The sequence below is a fragment of the Peromyscus leucopus genome, chromosome 10 (genome assembly GCF_004664715.2).
Source record: "Peromyscus leucopus breed LL Stock chromosome 10, UCI_PerLeu_2.1, whole genome shotgun sequence".
Classification (NCBI taxonomy): domain Eukaryota; kingdom Metazoa; phylum Chordata; class Mammalia; order Rodentia; family Cricetidae; genus Peromyscus; species Peromyscus leucopus.
The window spans coordinates 4240993-4254330 of NC_051071.1; the positions used below are offsets into that span (position 1 = coordinate 4240993).

Genomic DNA, 13338 nt, shown 5'->3' on the forward strand with positions numbered 1-13338 from the left:
TGCTATCAGTAATCCAGGTGGCATCATTCTTCTGTTATCTCATGTCTTCTTTGGAGACCTTGGGTGTCATTGCTGGGAGCTGGGAGTCTCTGTTTGTCATAGTAAGTTTTTATCAAGTAATTTAAATGCCATTTTCATTAGATCTTTGACAAATTTGAGGACCATTATCTACTAAATATATTTGAACTAAACAAATTTAGGCCTAATTTTGAAAACATCTCTAAGTTTGGTAATAATAACAAGGCTGTTGCTATACCTTGTATATATGTTTTTCAAATGGACCTCTCAGGTTCTGTTTTTCTTTTATAAGTATATTTTATAAGCATTTTCCCTATCTATAGACAGATATTACAGGAGCAGTTAGACTGCAGTTTCATTTATAGGTCATAGATGTGAAGTTGACAATTTTAAGAAACAGGTTTGTACTTCTCTATGAAATTCTGAATAGTTTTACCTTTGTCATTTTATAGGAGGCCAAACATATAGAACCCTTTGACTTGGAAGGTTGTAACATAATGATTTTGGACCTTAGTCCTCCTTTCTCTTCTTTAAAGAACATGACCTCTTTTTCAGTATGAATATTCTGCAGTCAAAAATCATCAGTTATTTTGAAAATGAAAAACCCAACTAGAATTAATTCAATATGGTCAAATCTCCAATATATTTTATAGTTTCTTTTCACATTCAGTATAGTTCATATCTCCTCTGGCCTTCTACATCTTCCCATGTATCTTCAAGTCTGTCTTTTCCTATCTTTGCTCCTCTGCTTCAGCCAGACATAGACAAATTCTTTTTTCCTTTCCCTTCCCTTCATTATTCCAGTTTTCTGTCTTCTCCCTTGTTTCCCAGACAATATGCATATTTTAATCAAAATCTTTTTCTGTGTTTTTTTTCTCAGCAATCCAGAACATTGCATAGGTACGACATTTCAAATACGAGCAGAAATAGATATATTTCATAACAAAATAATTCTGAATTTGCATCAATATATAAAAACCTCAACATGAAACATTTGAGTAGTTCTGTTCTTATCATGACCAATAATAATTTGTAACCAATTCCCCAAATGATGACAAGTATTTGTAACCCATTGAATTAAGCCCCACGTGGTAGGAGTGACCTGCTTATCTCAGTTCAACCAAAGGGGTCCCAAAGTCCCAACCAAGGTGCAGTTAAGGATGTCTCCCAACCCACATGTTGTAAATGCTACTGATGCATGCACTTAGATTCAGGCCTGGACTTACTTAGCTTGAGTTTCTTATAGACATGAACACATGGAACAGAACAGCAACATATTAACAGAACACAAACTGAGACAAAGAGTGCTCACACTCACTGATCAGATGCTCAATGGGATGGAAGTCCAATGGCAAGTTCTCAGGTAATGTACTATATGTTAGGGTCCTGCAGAAGTCCCACAAAAGATCATCATCGATGTATGCAATCAACAAGAGCATTTATTAGCCAAGCGGAGGTCCTAAGGAAGTTAGGTCACTTTTGATATGATTGGCTCAAGTAAGAGGCAATCATATTAGTATGGTCTAATTGGCTAGGACTAGTCAGGACTAGTCAGTGCTATAGTTTTATAGTTTGGGGAAAGCCTGGACAAGTCCCAGGCTTTGTCCTTGAGCTGTTGTGGCAGGGGCTGGCCTAGTATGTACAGTTCTCCTCCCTTTTTGACAGGGGTATTGGAGACAGATTGTCTTTTGTTCATGGCTCTTCTTCAGAAACTGCTTGCTCAGTTCCAAAAAGCAGGGACCCAGGCCTAGTTCTTAACTGAGTTATTAGGCTGTCATGATATTTGCCTGGCCTTCTCATTCCCCACTTGAGTAGTACGTCATCTCTAATCTTGGAGATGGTTTTAATTGGTAAAAGATTTTATCATTAGGGTAGTAGACTATTCTTGGACTTAACTGGACCAGGACACAGAAATTTTTAGTTTGATCTAAAACCTGAACATTAACACAGGGAGTTAAGCCAGAAGGATATGCCCATCAGGTATCCCATCAGTTGGATCAGGAAGCTAACGATCATTGGATTATGAGTGAGATTACAGAGGTGGGGATAGTCATGCAGAGGTTGTTCCAACCAGAGATCATTTCCCATTACCAATGGCAAAGTGAGCCTTTCCTTATTCGGTTATTGCCATCTTCAAGTTTGTCACGTCAGGTTTGTCATGGGTTTGATCCAGGGCCTGATATTTGGGATTTTAGCATCATTGGTTTAGTGGTACCCAGACAGGAATTATTTAGTTAAGGCATCAGTGATGTAAGAGCTAATAGCAATTAGCAGAAACAGAAGGGCCAAAGGCCCTGCAATGGCCAACAGAGTTCCTTATCTAGAAGGAACTTGGAAATAGGAATGGGGACCAGTTATTTTATCTCAGGTTCCCTATGACAAGATATTCCCTTTTTTTTTTTTAAGATTTTTTTTTATTATGTATACAGCATATATGACAGCAGGCCAGAAGAGTGCACCAGATCTCATTACAGATGGTTGTGAGTCACCATGTGGTTGCTGGGAATTGAACTCAGGACCTCTGGAAGAGCAAGCAGTGCTCTTAACCTCTGAGCCATCTCTCCAGCCCAAGAAATTCCCTTTTTAATCTAACATTGGGGGGGGGGGGGACAAGGGCAACATATTTGCTTCTGTAATTACTTCCTGCTTACATTAGAATGTTGTTGTCAGGGTCCTGGAAAGCCAGAATATTAGTTAAAGTCAAGGAGGGAATTTAGAAGCATCTGGTTCATTGACCAGCTAAAGAGACAGCATTAACATCAGATGGATTAGTCTGCATCAGCTTTCAGAATGCTCAAGGCTCACGGTCATTTGGAGCAAATTATAGTCAACTTGGATGTGTTTGTCAGCCAAGTGGAAACCTGTCAAGACAGATACAAACTAGGAACAGAAGTTAAAATTTATCAACTTATTTGGAACCTTTGGACCCATGGTCTCAGTAATTGAGGAAGGGAGAGAAGTACCAAGACCAGGAGAGAGAAAAATACCATTTTCAGGAATAGACAGATGGGGGAACTTCAGCTGTATTTATTCAGAATCCTTTTGACCTGTGAGAAGTGGATCAAGTTTCATGACTTTTTTTGATTCTTTGAAGTTTATGTGAATTTTCATTTTATAAAAAGATGTAAAATTCCAGATATATAAATATTATCAATCTGTATTGAAATCCATATTGTAGAAAAAGCAGGTAACATATATGTGTAAAACAGCAGGAGTAGACTCATCTTTGAGTCCTAGCAAAAGCTGCAGATTTGGGTTAAAAAGCATGTATATTTTCTTCTGTCCAGAAAGCCAGCTATAGATTGGACTGAAATGTCTTTGACCCAATGAAAAGCATCTGTAAGTCTATATTTAGAAGATAACCAAAAGAAATTTAAAATCTTGAGCTTGTGACCCAAACAATAAGCAGTCATTGCTCTATTAGCTTGTCAGGATTCTATTAATGTTAAACTTCAAATTTTTGAAATTTTAATGTAATGACAGTATGGCATAGGAAAGAAATTTTGTAATATTTTTCATAAATCTTAGGCCATCCTCTATATATCTCCATAAATTGCATTCTATTTTTTAAAATATCTTCTTTCAGACCCCTAAAATTTATATTGATCAATGAATTAACAAGGTGGCTGCAGCCTTATGGAAGACTCTGGTTATCTGTTGCTGCTCAGCTGACAAAGGAATAGCCAGCCTAGTCATCAATACCATCAGAGATCTGAGAAGGATAAATTCTGAGTACAAACCAAACAGCTTTCAAATCTGTTTTAAAAAATGACAGAGACTACCCATTACCCAGACTGCCATCATCCCAGGCTCCTGTAGTCTTCATAGCATTGGCAGGATAGCATCTGTCTTTGGCTTCTAGGTCCATAAGGTAAAAGTTTTCCTTATAGAGGAGGAACTTGGGGAAGACTGACTTTATTTTGTCAGTGTCTTGCTTGTCCACAGTCTGGGCAGCAGGTGTTCTTAACTGAGTTATTAGGGCAAGCTGTTATGATACTTGCCTGGCCCTCTCAGAGATCTATGAATTTGAGACCAGCCTGGTCTACAAAATGAGTTTGTAGTCTACAGCCAGGTTTGTTAGATGGTGAAACCTTATCTCAAAAAAGGGGAGGGAGAATTGAAAACTGGTTAACTGTATAGATGATTTGGTGTTTATCAGCTTTCTGGTGAATACTAACACTCTTAGAAATGCATCCTGGCCATGTGCTAGTTTCCATGTGCTTTAGAAGGCTAGGAGTTTGTTTTGGACAGTAGTAACTAGGTTTTAGAATAGGACAAACTTATTGGAATATGATATAAATAGTTTTCTCTAAGTTTGTTTAAGCTGGGTATAGTGGTACATATCTATAATCCCAACACTCGGGAAACTGAGGCAGGAGGATCACAAAGTTAAGGCCAGTTACATAGCTGGGCTACATAATGACATCTTGCCTCAAAGGAAAGAAAGATAGGGGGAAGGAGGTTGAAGGAGGGAAGAGAAAGAAAAAGGGAAAGAAATATTACTTCAGATATAAACCATGACGAATTATCAATGGCCTTGTCACATGATTTACACATACATATCTTCCCTTGTATAGACAAATAAATAGAAAACCTGAATTTTAGAAGTTAGAAATTTAAGTACATTAGAGTCAAGGAGTGCAATTATGCTGACTCTAGCTCCTCACATTTGTGTTATTATTCCATTTTCTTGATAGTTCTGTTACATTCCCTGCTTTCATTTCCTTTCATTTATGCTATTTTCCCCCTGCACTTATTTGTGTAAGCAGGTCTGCATCTCTCACTATCTCAGGAAGGGTAATATTTTGAAGGTCAGGCTGAGGGCTTGTTATATTGTCCCCCACAGGGCTTGTGCCTCTGGTGGGGACTTCAAATTGCTTTAAACTAAATTGCAGTGCAGCGATAGTTAGCTCTGAGAAGAGTAGCATGGGACTGTTTGAAAGATGCTAACATGACATATAGCTCCAAGGAATAGCCCCTTGACCATGGAGAAAGGTTAAGCAGAATTTTACTCCTTAAAAGGAAATCTGTTTTGGTAATTAAAGTTGTTAAAAATCATTAAGGGAAGCTGACCAGTGGGAAGAGACAAGTGGAGGGGACAAGAAAGACAATGAAGGTTTTGAAATGTCCAAAGTATATCATACAATGTGAAACCATGTAAGCAAACACATTTTATTTAATTAGTGAACACTATTTTGAAATCATTAAAGGCTGATATGTAACTCACTTCCTGCATTCAGATCCTAAGTATATTTACAGTATATAAATATGATACAAACAATGGATTCAGCCATTTAAATTTGTCATATGGTTTCTTTGACTGTCAGTGTTTCCTTGTAGATTTAAGGTATATTTCTTTTGCAAATACTCAGTTTTCTCTGACTCTCTTTCCATCCAATAAGGAACAGGTTGCTGCCGATTGAGCCTGACTGAGCAGCACATTGCACTTGAGTATTTCATGGCTGAAGGAGCCTATGTCTGTCCCAATTTCCAGAGCAGTTGTGTCATAATAGGTCCTTATTTCTTTATTAAGCGAAGTGAAAGCAGGATGGGAGCAGAGAACTTGACAGACCACAGAAGCCTGTTCTTCAACAGAGGCCCTAACCTGGCATGTTCTGCTCCAGTCACAGCTGATAAACTGCGCATTTGCCTGTTTAGATGGCACACAGTACACATCAAACTAAGGGCCAGGCCTCTTGGAAAGATTCTAGAAGATGTCAAGTGGGCTGGGAACTTTATCGATTTCTATATGGCTTGATGCTTCAGAAAGTTAATGGACTGGAGATCCACTTGACAGATTCCTAAGGATTTAAAATAAAGGGTCCAATAATCAATATCCTCTTTCATTCTCTGAATTATTGACAGGAAAGTGGCATGTATGTGTACATAAGGGGCTTTATAATAATCTGTATTACAGATTAAATGTATGCACCCTCGTGGGCATGAGAGCAAGGCATAAACTTTACTGGTACTACATGTGTCTCCTGAATTCATGAGATGAGTCACTGCACATCCCTGTTGAAGACACAGACAAGATAGAGCACTCAGGACCATCACTGTAGTGAATGTTCCCCATGGAAGTAAATACTGCTAGAGTGCAAGAGGTTTTCTTCTCCAGCAACAAATTGTAAAAGCCTGAGAAATCACAACCACTGAGTTCTGCTTACAGTACTTCAAGGTGATCTGCACTGTGGAATTTTTTCCTATGGAGCCATAGGAGAAGTGAGGAAGGTGTAGTGAGCAAAAACTGGCAAATGGTTACCTTGCTCTTCAGGTAGAGGTATGGAGGCCTATACCGCAGCCCCATTTTCACTTTCTCCTTCTGTTTTTATAGAATTTTTAGAAATTGATATATATATTCATATTATGTGGTATATACAGTGTTTTTCTTAATATATTTAGTATTTCACAACTGTTACTGTTATCTAGTTCCAGAATATTTCTATAACTTCCCTACTCCACCCCTGCTTAAAGACAACTTCTCATTCCTGACTCACATTGCATCCCCTACTTTTTTCTCTGTTTCCTGGCATATTAAAGCTCTTAACAAGTCACATCTAAGGCCTCATGGTTTCAAAGTGGCTGTGAGTTGCTTTAGTCTTATATTCTGAGTCAGTCCCTGTGGGAGAGCTTTCCTAAGACGTGACTAGTGTCTTCACTTATGTCTTACTGTCCACCATTATGATAAAAAGGCTTGGAAATGTAGGTCATTTTCTGTTATTAGGTGAAAATTAGAGTTCTGTTAAGAAGAAAGGGAGATGGATTTTTGTATATGCAGCTAGCAGCATCTGTCACAAGCACTCATATAATAAATAAATTAACACACAATTAACAATTAACTTCTAACGACGGACTTGACCTCTCTTGTTTTTTTTCCTGAAATCAGTACACAGAAGGAGAAGCTAAGAAGAGAGGAGTGGTTGGCTGGGTGAAGAATACTAGCAAAGGGACTGTGACAGGTCAAGTGCAAGGTCCCGAAGAAAAGGTGGATTCCATGTGAGTAGTAAGACTAGCATGTCTACAACATTTGTGAAGCTGTTTTGATATTTTGATGTTTTTTTGGATAATAGTGGCACCAATGGCCAGATTTAGTTCTCATGGTTTATAACTAGGATGGAGTGTTTGTAGGTAGTCCACAGTCAAAGTGGCGTTTCTTTGTTGGGAATAAACTTCTCTCTTGGGCAGAGTTCAAGAAGAACTATTGTACTGCTTCCTAATATGTCATCTCAAGTCTCCCCCAACATGGAGTCCATATCCAGGACCCAAGTATTTATCATTTCAAATGTTAGGACAGAGCACAATGCCTAAAGATGGTTCTTGAAGTTCTTAATGTTCTCAAGGCAAAAAATTGCCATTTCCGTTTTATTGTATAATAATGTATTTACCTAATTGTAGTTTTATTTTTCTGATAATAGAATTGTTTAATGAATACTATTATTACCATAGTACAAGCCCTTACAGTCTAAAGGAGAGCAGATTCAGAGTGAGGGTGACTGTGTCAAGTCTATGTAATACCATTTTCAAAGGCTTTGACTTTTCAGCTTCACAACTTTTTAAAAATAAAATAGTTAACCTTTATTGAGCATTTACAACATGTTGGGAATGAGCTAAACACTTTGCATGAATTATTATATATAGTCTTTTCAACAGAGCCTATGAATTAGATACTAAATCATAGTTTATTTATGTTATCTTTTTTTAATGTTTTCATGCTTCAAAAGTAATATTTCTTTGTAAAATTGTTGTAATAAGCATGATAACAGAATGTAGAGATATGACAGCAAAGCTGGTTACCACTCTTTCCTATTTCCTCCTGAATGGAACCTGTCCCAGTGGCCTTGAGAATACCTTCAACAGCTGCCTCTTTTCTTAAAAACATTGGTGTGCAGTAAAATTTATTGGATTTTATGTGTATGGGTGTTTTGTATGAATGTATGTCTATATACCATGTGTATTACTGGTGTCCAAGGATGACAGAAGAGGGAGTTGAATCTCCTGAAACTGGATGGAGTTAAGCATGGTTGTGAAGCTCCAAGCAGATTCTAGGAATTGAATCTGATTCTTCTGGAAGAGTGGCCAGTGTTCTTAACCACTGAGCCATCTCTCTAGTCTCCTTAAAGTATATATTTGTAATTAATATCTCAGTTATTTATTGCTGGAACTCTGATATATTTTCAACAACATGTTTTCATTTGATATGCATTTTATAGTCAGTTTATAATGACTGAATTCTTAGTTTTCTAATTTATTTGTATATAGCTATGTATTTGCATTTATATGTAAAATTGTGCACCCCCTCTTAGTGTTTTATTGCTGTGAGAAAACACCATGTCCAAGGTAACTCATATAGATGGAAGCATTTAATTGACGGCATGCTTACAGTTTCAGAGGTTTAGCCTATTATCATCACATGGGTAGCATGGTAGCAGGCAGAAAGACATGGTGCTGGAGAAGTAGCTAAGATTGATATCCTGATCTACAGGCAGCAGGTAGAAAGCCACTCACCTGGCATGGGCTTTTGAAACCTCAAAGTCCACCCCTAGTGACATTCTTCCTCCAACAAGACCACACCATCTGTACCCTCTAATCCTTCTTTGTTCCACTGAGGACTAAACATGCAAATCCATGATCCTATAGGGACCTTTCTCGTTTAAACTAAAACCTCCTAGCCACCAACTTGAAAAGTCATGTCTAAAAATGATCTTACATAAAACATGAGTTAACAATTAACCATTAATTAACAATAGGATTCTCATAAAATGCAGAAAATATGGGAGACATTGTTCAAAACTGGGAGTTATAAGGATAGGAAAACGCAGATGATGGTGAAGTGGTTTAAGGGTGGGGACTGTGAGAGGAGTGGATGCTCCAGCCACTCATGCTGCATTCCTAGTCCTCAGGTAAGCATGGATTGGATGTTACTTGACATAAATGGAGTCATGTCACTGTCTCCTTTCTTCTCAACCTTGTAAGTACTGAGTGCTAGCAAGCTGGTTAGTAACCTTTTGTGTTGTGTCCTGGTCACATTCTCTCTCTCTTTCTTTGTCTCTGTTCCTTACAACCACACAGACAGAGAGAAGGACAAAGACAGACATACTTTGGCATATAAACATCAACAATTTTTGCACAAAATTTGGTTTTTAAAAATAAAGCCACAGTTTCCTATATCACATTTTGTCACTTAAGATGCTTCTAAGAAAATTCTTCTGATGTATATTCTTCTTAATGTATGCTTTAATAATAATAGTAATGTGTGCCATTATTTGTTATCTCATTGCTTTGAATGCTTGTTGTTGTTACTTGCCCTTTACAGTAGGAGGATGCTGCCATAAGCCTTTGATTGGTCCTTTTATCTTGTTTTTATGGGATGGATTCCCAGAAGTGTGATTTGTTGAGGTGTATTTCGTGTAAAATATTCACCAGACTCTGTATTAGTTTCATTTCTGTTGTGATAAAATGCTGACAAAAGCAGTTTACAGGAGACAGGGCTTACCGTTCCAGAGGGTGTACAGACCACATGCTGGGGCCTGCATGGCCGCAGGAGCCTGACTACACATATCAGTAGTCAGAAGTAGACATAGAATGGGAAGTAGGCCAAGCTATATGACCTCAATGCCTACCCCTGGTGATGTATGTCCCCCATCAAAGATCCACTTCCTAAGGGCCCATAACCTTCCTAAACATAGCCATCAGCTGAGGACTAACTGTTCAATCACATGAGCCTATGGGGGACATTCCTCATTCAAAGCACAGTGGACTGCTTTCAAAATTAGATGTAGAAATATGCATTTCCCCCTCCTCATTCTGTTAGCAATTGCTATTGTTTTATTTTTCTTTTATCTAATTAGCTATGGAGTGGTTATTTTAATGATTTAATGGAGAAAGGTATTTTGGCAGGTTGGAGCCAAGGAGTACCACAAAGTCACATTATGTAACAGATCCCACTTGAGAGGCTTATGAGGGGGGGAGCAGGTCAGCCTCTGAATGAGGGTGGAAGGAAGAGAGAGCTGGAAGAGAAGGTGCAAGCTTTTTATAGGGTATAGTGCATGCACGTAGGGAGAGCGCACTGCTTCTCGAGGCAGAAGCCACAGTGCCACATCTTGGCCCCTGCTGCTGACATGTCCTGCTGTCATGTCCTGCTGTCATGTCCTGATGTCACTTGGTCCCCAAGGGCAGGCTGGTATAAATGCCTGAATACTAATAGTTATTATTTACATTAATTACATTTCTCTAATTAGTAATTAGTTCAAGCAGTATCATCCCTATGGCTACACAGGTTTGTCCTCACAAATTTCATTTTCCTATCTGCCCCCTGTCTTCCCATTGTGATGCTTGTCTCTTACCAATATTGAGGTGCTTTTTGTAGACTGGTAAAGGTTCCAAGCCCATAGTGTCTGCCCATTAGCTTTGTCTGTAATAGTTTTTGCAACGTAAATGGTTTTTAACTTTTATAAACTCAAATATGTTTTTTTTCTGGTTAAATAGTATATTATGCTGTGTCCTGGGTTTCCCCCCCTAATTTTTGATGCTTTATTTATTATATTTAAGCATTTACTCCATCTGGAATTCCTTTTTATTTGTAATTTTAGAGAATGAACCGTGTTCTACCAGGTGGGTAGCCAGTTGTGCCAGCATCACTTACTAATTTGTGCTTTATGCCATTCAATTGAGATATATTTTTGTCATATATTAGAATGTAATATCAACTAGATTTTAGCTTTGGAGTCTGTTCTACCCCACTGATCCATTTATCTCCATACCAAGTCATTATTGATCCAATTTCAGTCACATTGTAGCATTTTCCTTTTCACTATTCCTTTTTTTTTTTTTTTTTTTTTTTTTGAGACAGGGTTTCTCTGTGTAGTTTTGGTGTCTTTTCTGGAACTCACTCTGTAGACCAGGCTGGCCTCAAACTCACAGAGATCCTCCTGCCTCTGCCTCCTGAGTGCTGGGATTAAAGGTGTGCACCACGTTGTGTGTGCCAGTTACTTTTTTTTTTTTTTTGCCTCCATGTAACATGTGCATGTGGTGCCCTTAGAGGCCAGAAGAGGGTGGTGGATCCCCTGGAACTGGGCTTTCTCACTGTTGTGAGTTGCCATGTGGATTTTGGGAACCCAACCTGGGTCCTTCCCAAGAGCAGCTAGTAGTCTTACCTGCTCAAATGTCACTCCAGTTCCCAGTTTTTGTTTTTGTTTTTTAAACCTACTTTCTTTTTTTCCTTTCTTTTGCTTTTTTTGATATTTAATTCTTTTTTCTTTTTATTGAAAATAGATTCTTCTCACATATAATACATTCTGACCACAGTTTCCTCTCCCTCCACTCCTCTCAGTGCACCCCACCTCCCCTCTCTCCCAGATCACGTCCCTCTCTATTTATTCTTCAGAAAAAAGCAGGCCTCCAAGAGATAACAGCCAAACAGGACAAAACAAGATACAATAAGACAAAGCAAAATCCCTCTTATTGAGGCTGGACAGGGCAACCCAAAAGGAGGAAAAGTGTCTGAAGGGCAGGCAAAAAAGTCAGAGATACACACACTCCTGCTGTTAGAAGTCCCACAAAGCCACCAGGCTAACAGCCATAACATACAAGCAGAGAACCTGTTGCAGCCCCATGCAGGCTCCTCTGTGAGTTCATGTGACCCCTGCTTAGTTGATTCGGTGGGCCATGTTCTCCTGGTGTCTTTCATGCCCTCTGACTCCTACAATCTTTCTTTCCCTTCTTCCACTGGGGTTTTCAGGTCTCCAAGGGAAGGAATCTGATGGAGACCTCCAATTTAGACTCTCTCTGCATGCATAATGTCTGCCTATGGGTCTTTGCACTCACTCACATCTGCTGCTGGAGGAAGCTTTTCTTATGACAGCTGGGCAGGGCACTGATCTATAAGTATAGCAGAATATCATCAGGAATCATTTCATTGATTTTATTTTATTTTATTTTATTTTATTTTATTTGCCAGTCATGTTTGATTCTACACTAGGTCTCGGCTCTCCAGTTTCTGGTTCCTGGCCATCCAGGCAGTGTAGGAAATGGACTCCCTCTCATGGCTTGGGCTTCAAGTTAAACCAAACATTGGTTGGCCACCACAAGTTCTGCAGCACATCTTGCAGGCAGGAAAGATTGTACCTGGGAGGTTTTGTGACTGCATTGGCTTATAGGTTTATCTTATCTGTGGAGTACCTTCCCAAACCAAAGAGATTGGAATGTAGGGTGAAGGCTCCATGTCTTCATCAGCTGAACCTAAGTTCAATGAGTTGTGTGGATGTTTTCCTCATCAATGGGGCCCCACTTTCAGTTTTCAGAGAGTGACCTTCTGTCTTAGCATCAGTGTGGGTTGCTTAGGGATTTCCATGGAACCTCCTTGACCAACAGCTCAACCTAATGTAGTCCAGTCCCACCACTGGAAGTTTTGCCTAGATACAAAAGATGGCCAGTTTAGACTCTGATGCTCTATTCCTAGGTTCTAGGGTCACCCTCATAGGTTCCAGAAAGATTCCACTGCACTAGATTTCCCTACTGCCCCCCAAGTGTCCTCTAATTCCAGCTATCTCTACCTGCATTCTTTGCCTCCATCTCTCTTCCTCCAGCTGACCCTTCTCACTCCCATGCCTACCTGCCCCTAGTCCACCTGCAGAATCAATTCTATGTCTCCTTCCCAGGGAGGTCCTCTTTACTTAACCTCTCTGTGTCTGTGGCTTGTAGCTTGATTATTATTTATTTAACAGCTAATACCCACTTATAAGTGAACACATACCATATTGTCTTTATGGGTCTGTGTTGCCTCACTCAGGATGATTTTCTCTGGTTGCATCCATTTGCCTGCAAAATTCATAATGTCATTTTTTTTTGAACTGCTGAGTAATACTACATTGTGTAAATGTACCACATTTTCTTTATCCATTCTTTATTTGAGGGACATCTAGTTTGCTTCCAGTTTCTGACTATTATAAATAAAGCCACAATGTACATAGTTAAGCAAGTGTCTTTGTGGTAAGATGGAGTGTCTTTTGGGTATATGTTCAAGAGTGGTGTAGCTAGGTCTTGAGGAAGATTAATTCCAAATTTTCTGAGGAACCACTATATTGATTTCCATAGTGGCTGTTTGTTCTCCCACTAGCAATGGAGGAGTGTTCCCCTTGCTCTACATCCTCTCCATCATGAACTGTCACTTACGTTATTGATCTTAGACATTCTGACACATGTAAAATGGAATCTCAAAGTAGTTTTGATTTGCAGTTCCCTGATGGGTAAGGATAATGAACATTTCTCAGCCATTTGAGATTCCTCTATTGAGAATTCTGTTTAGATCTGTACACCATTTTT

The 13338-nt window shown here is 39.0% G+C and overlaps 1 protein-coding gene across 1 annotated transcript in view; it reads left to right on the forward strand.

The window, feature by feature from the left end:
- Positions 1-13338, forward strand: part of Acyp2 (acylphosphatase 2) — a 166121-nt gene that overhangs the window by 19942 nt on the left and 132841 nt on the right. Inside the window, exon 2 of the mRNA XM_037209318.1 lies at positions 6905-7014. Coding sequence (XP_037065213.1) covers positions 6905-7014 — 110 coding nt within the window. The remainder of the gene's footprint in view (positions 1-6904; positions 7015-13338) is intronic.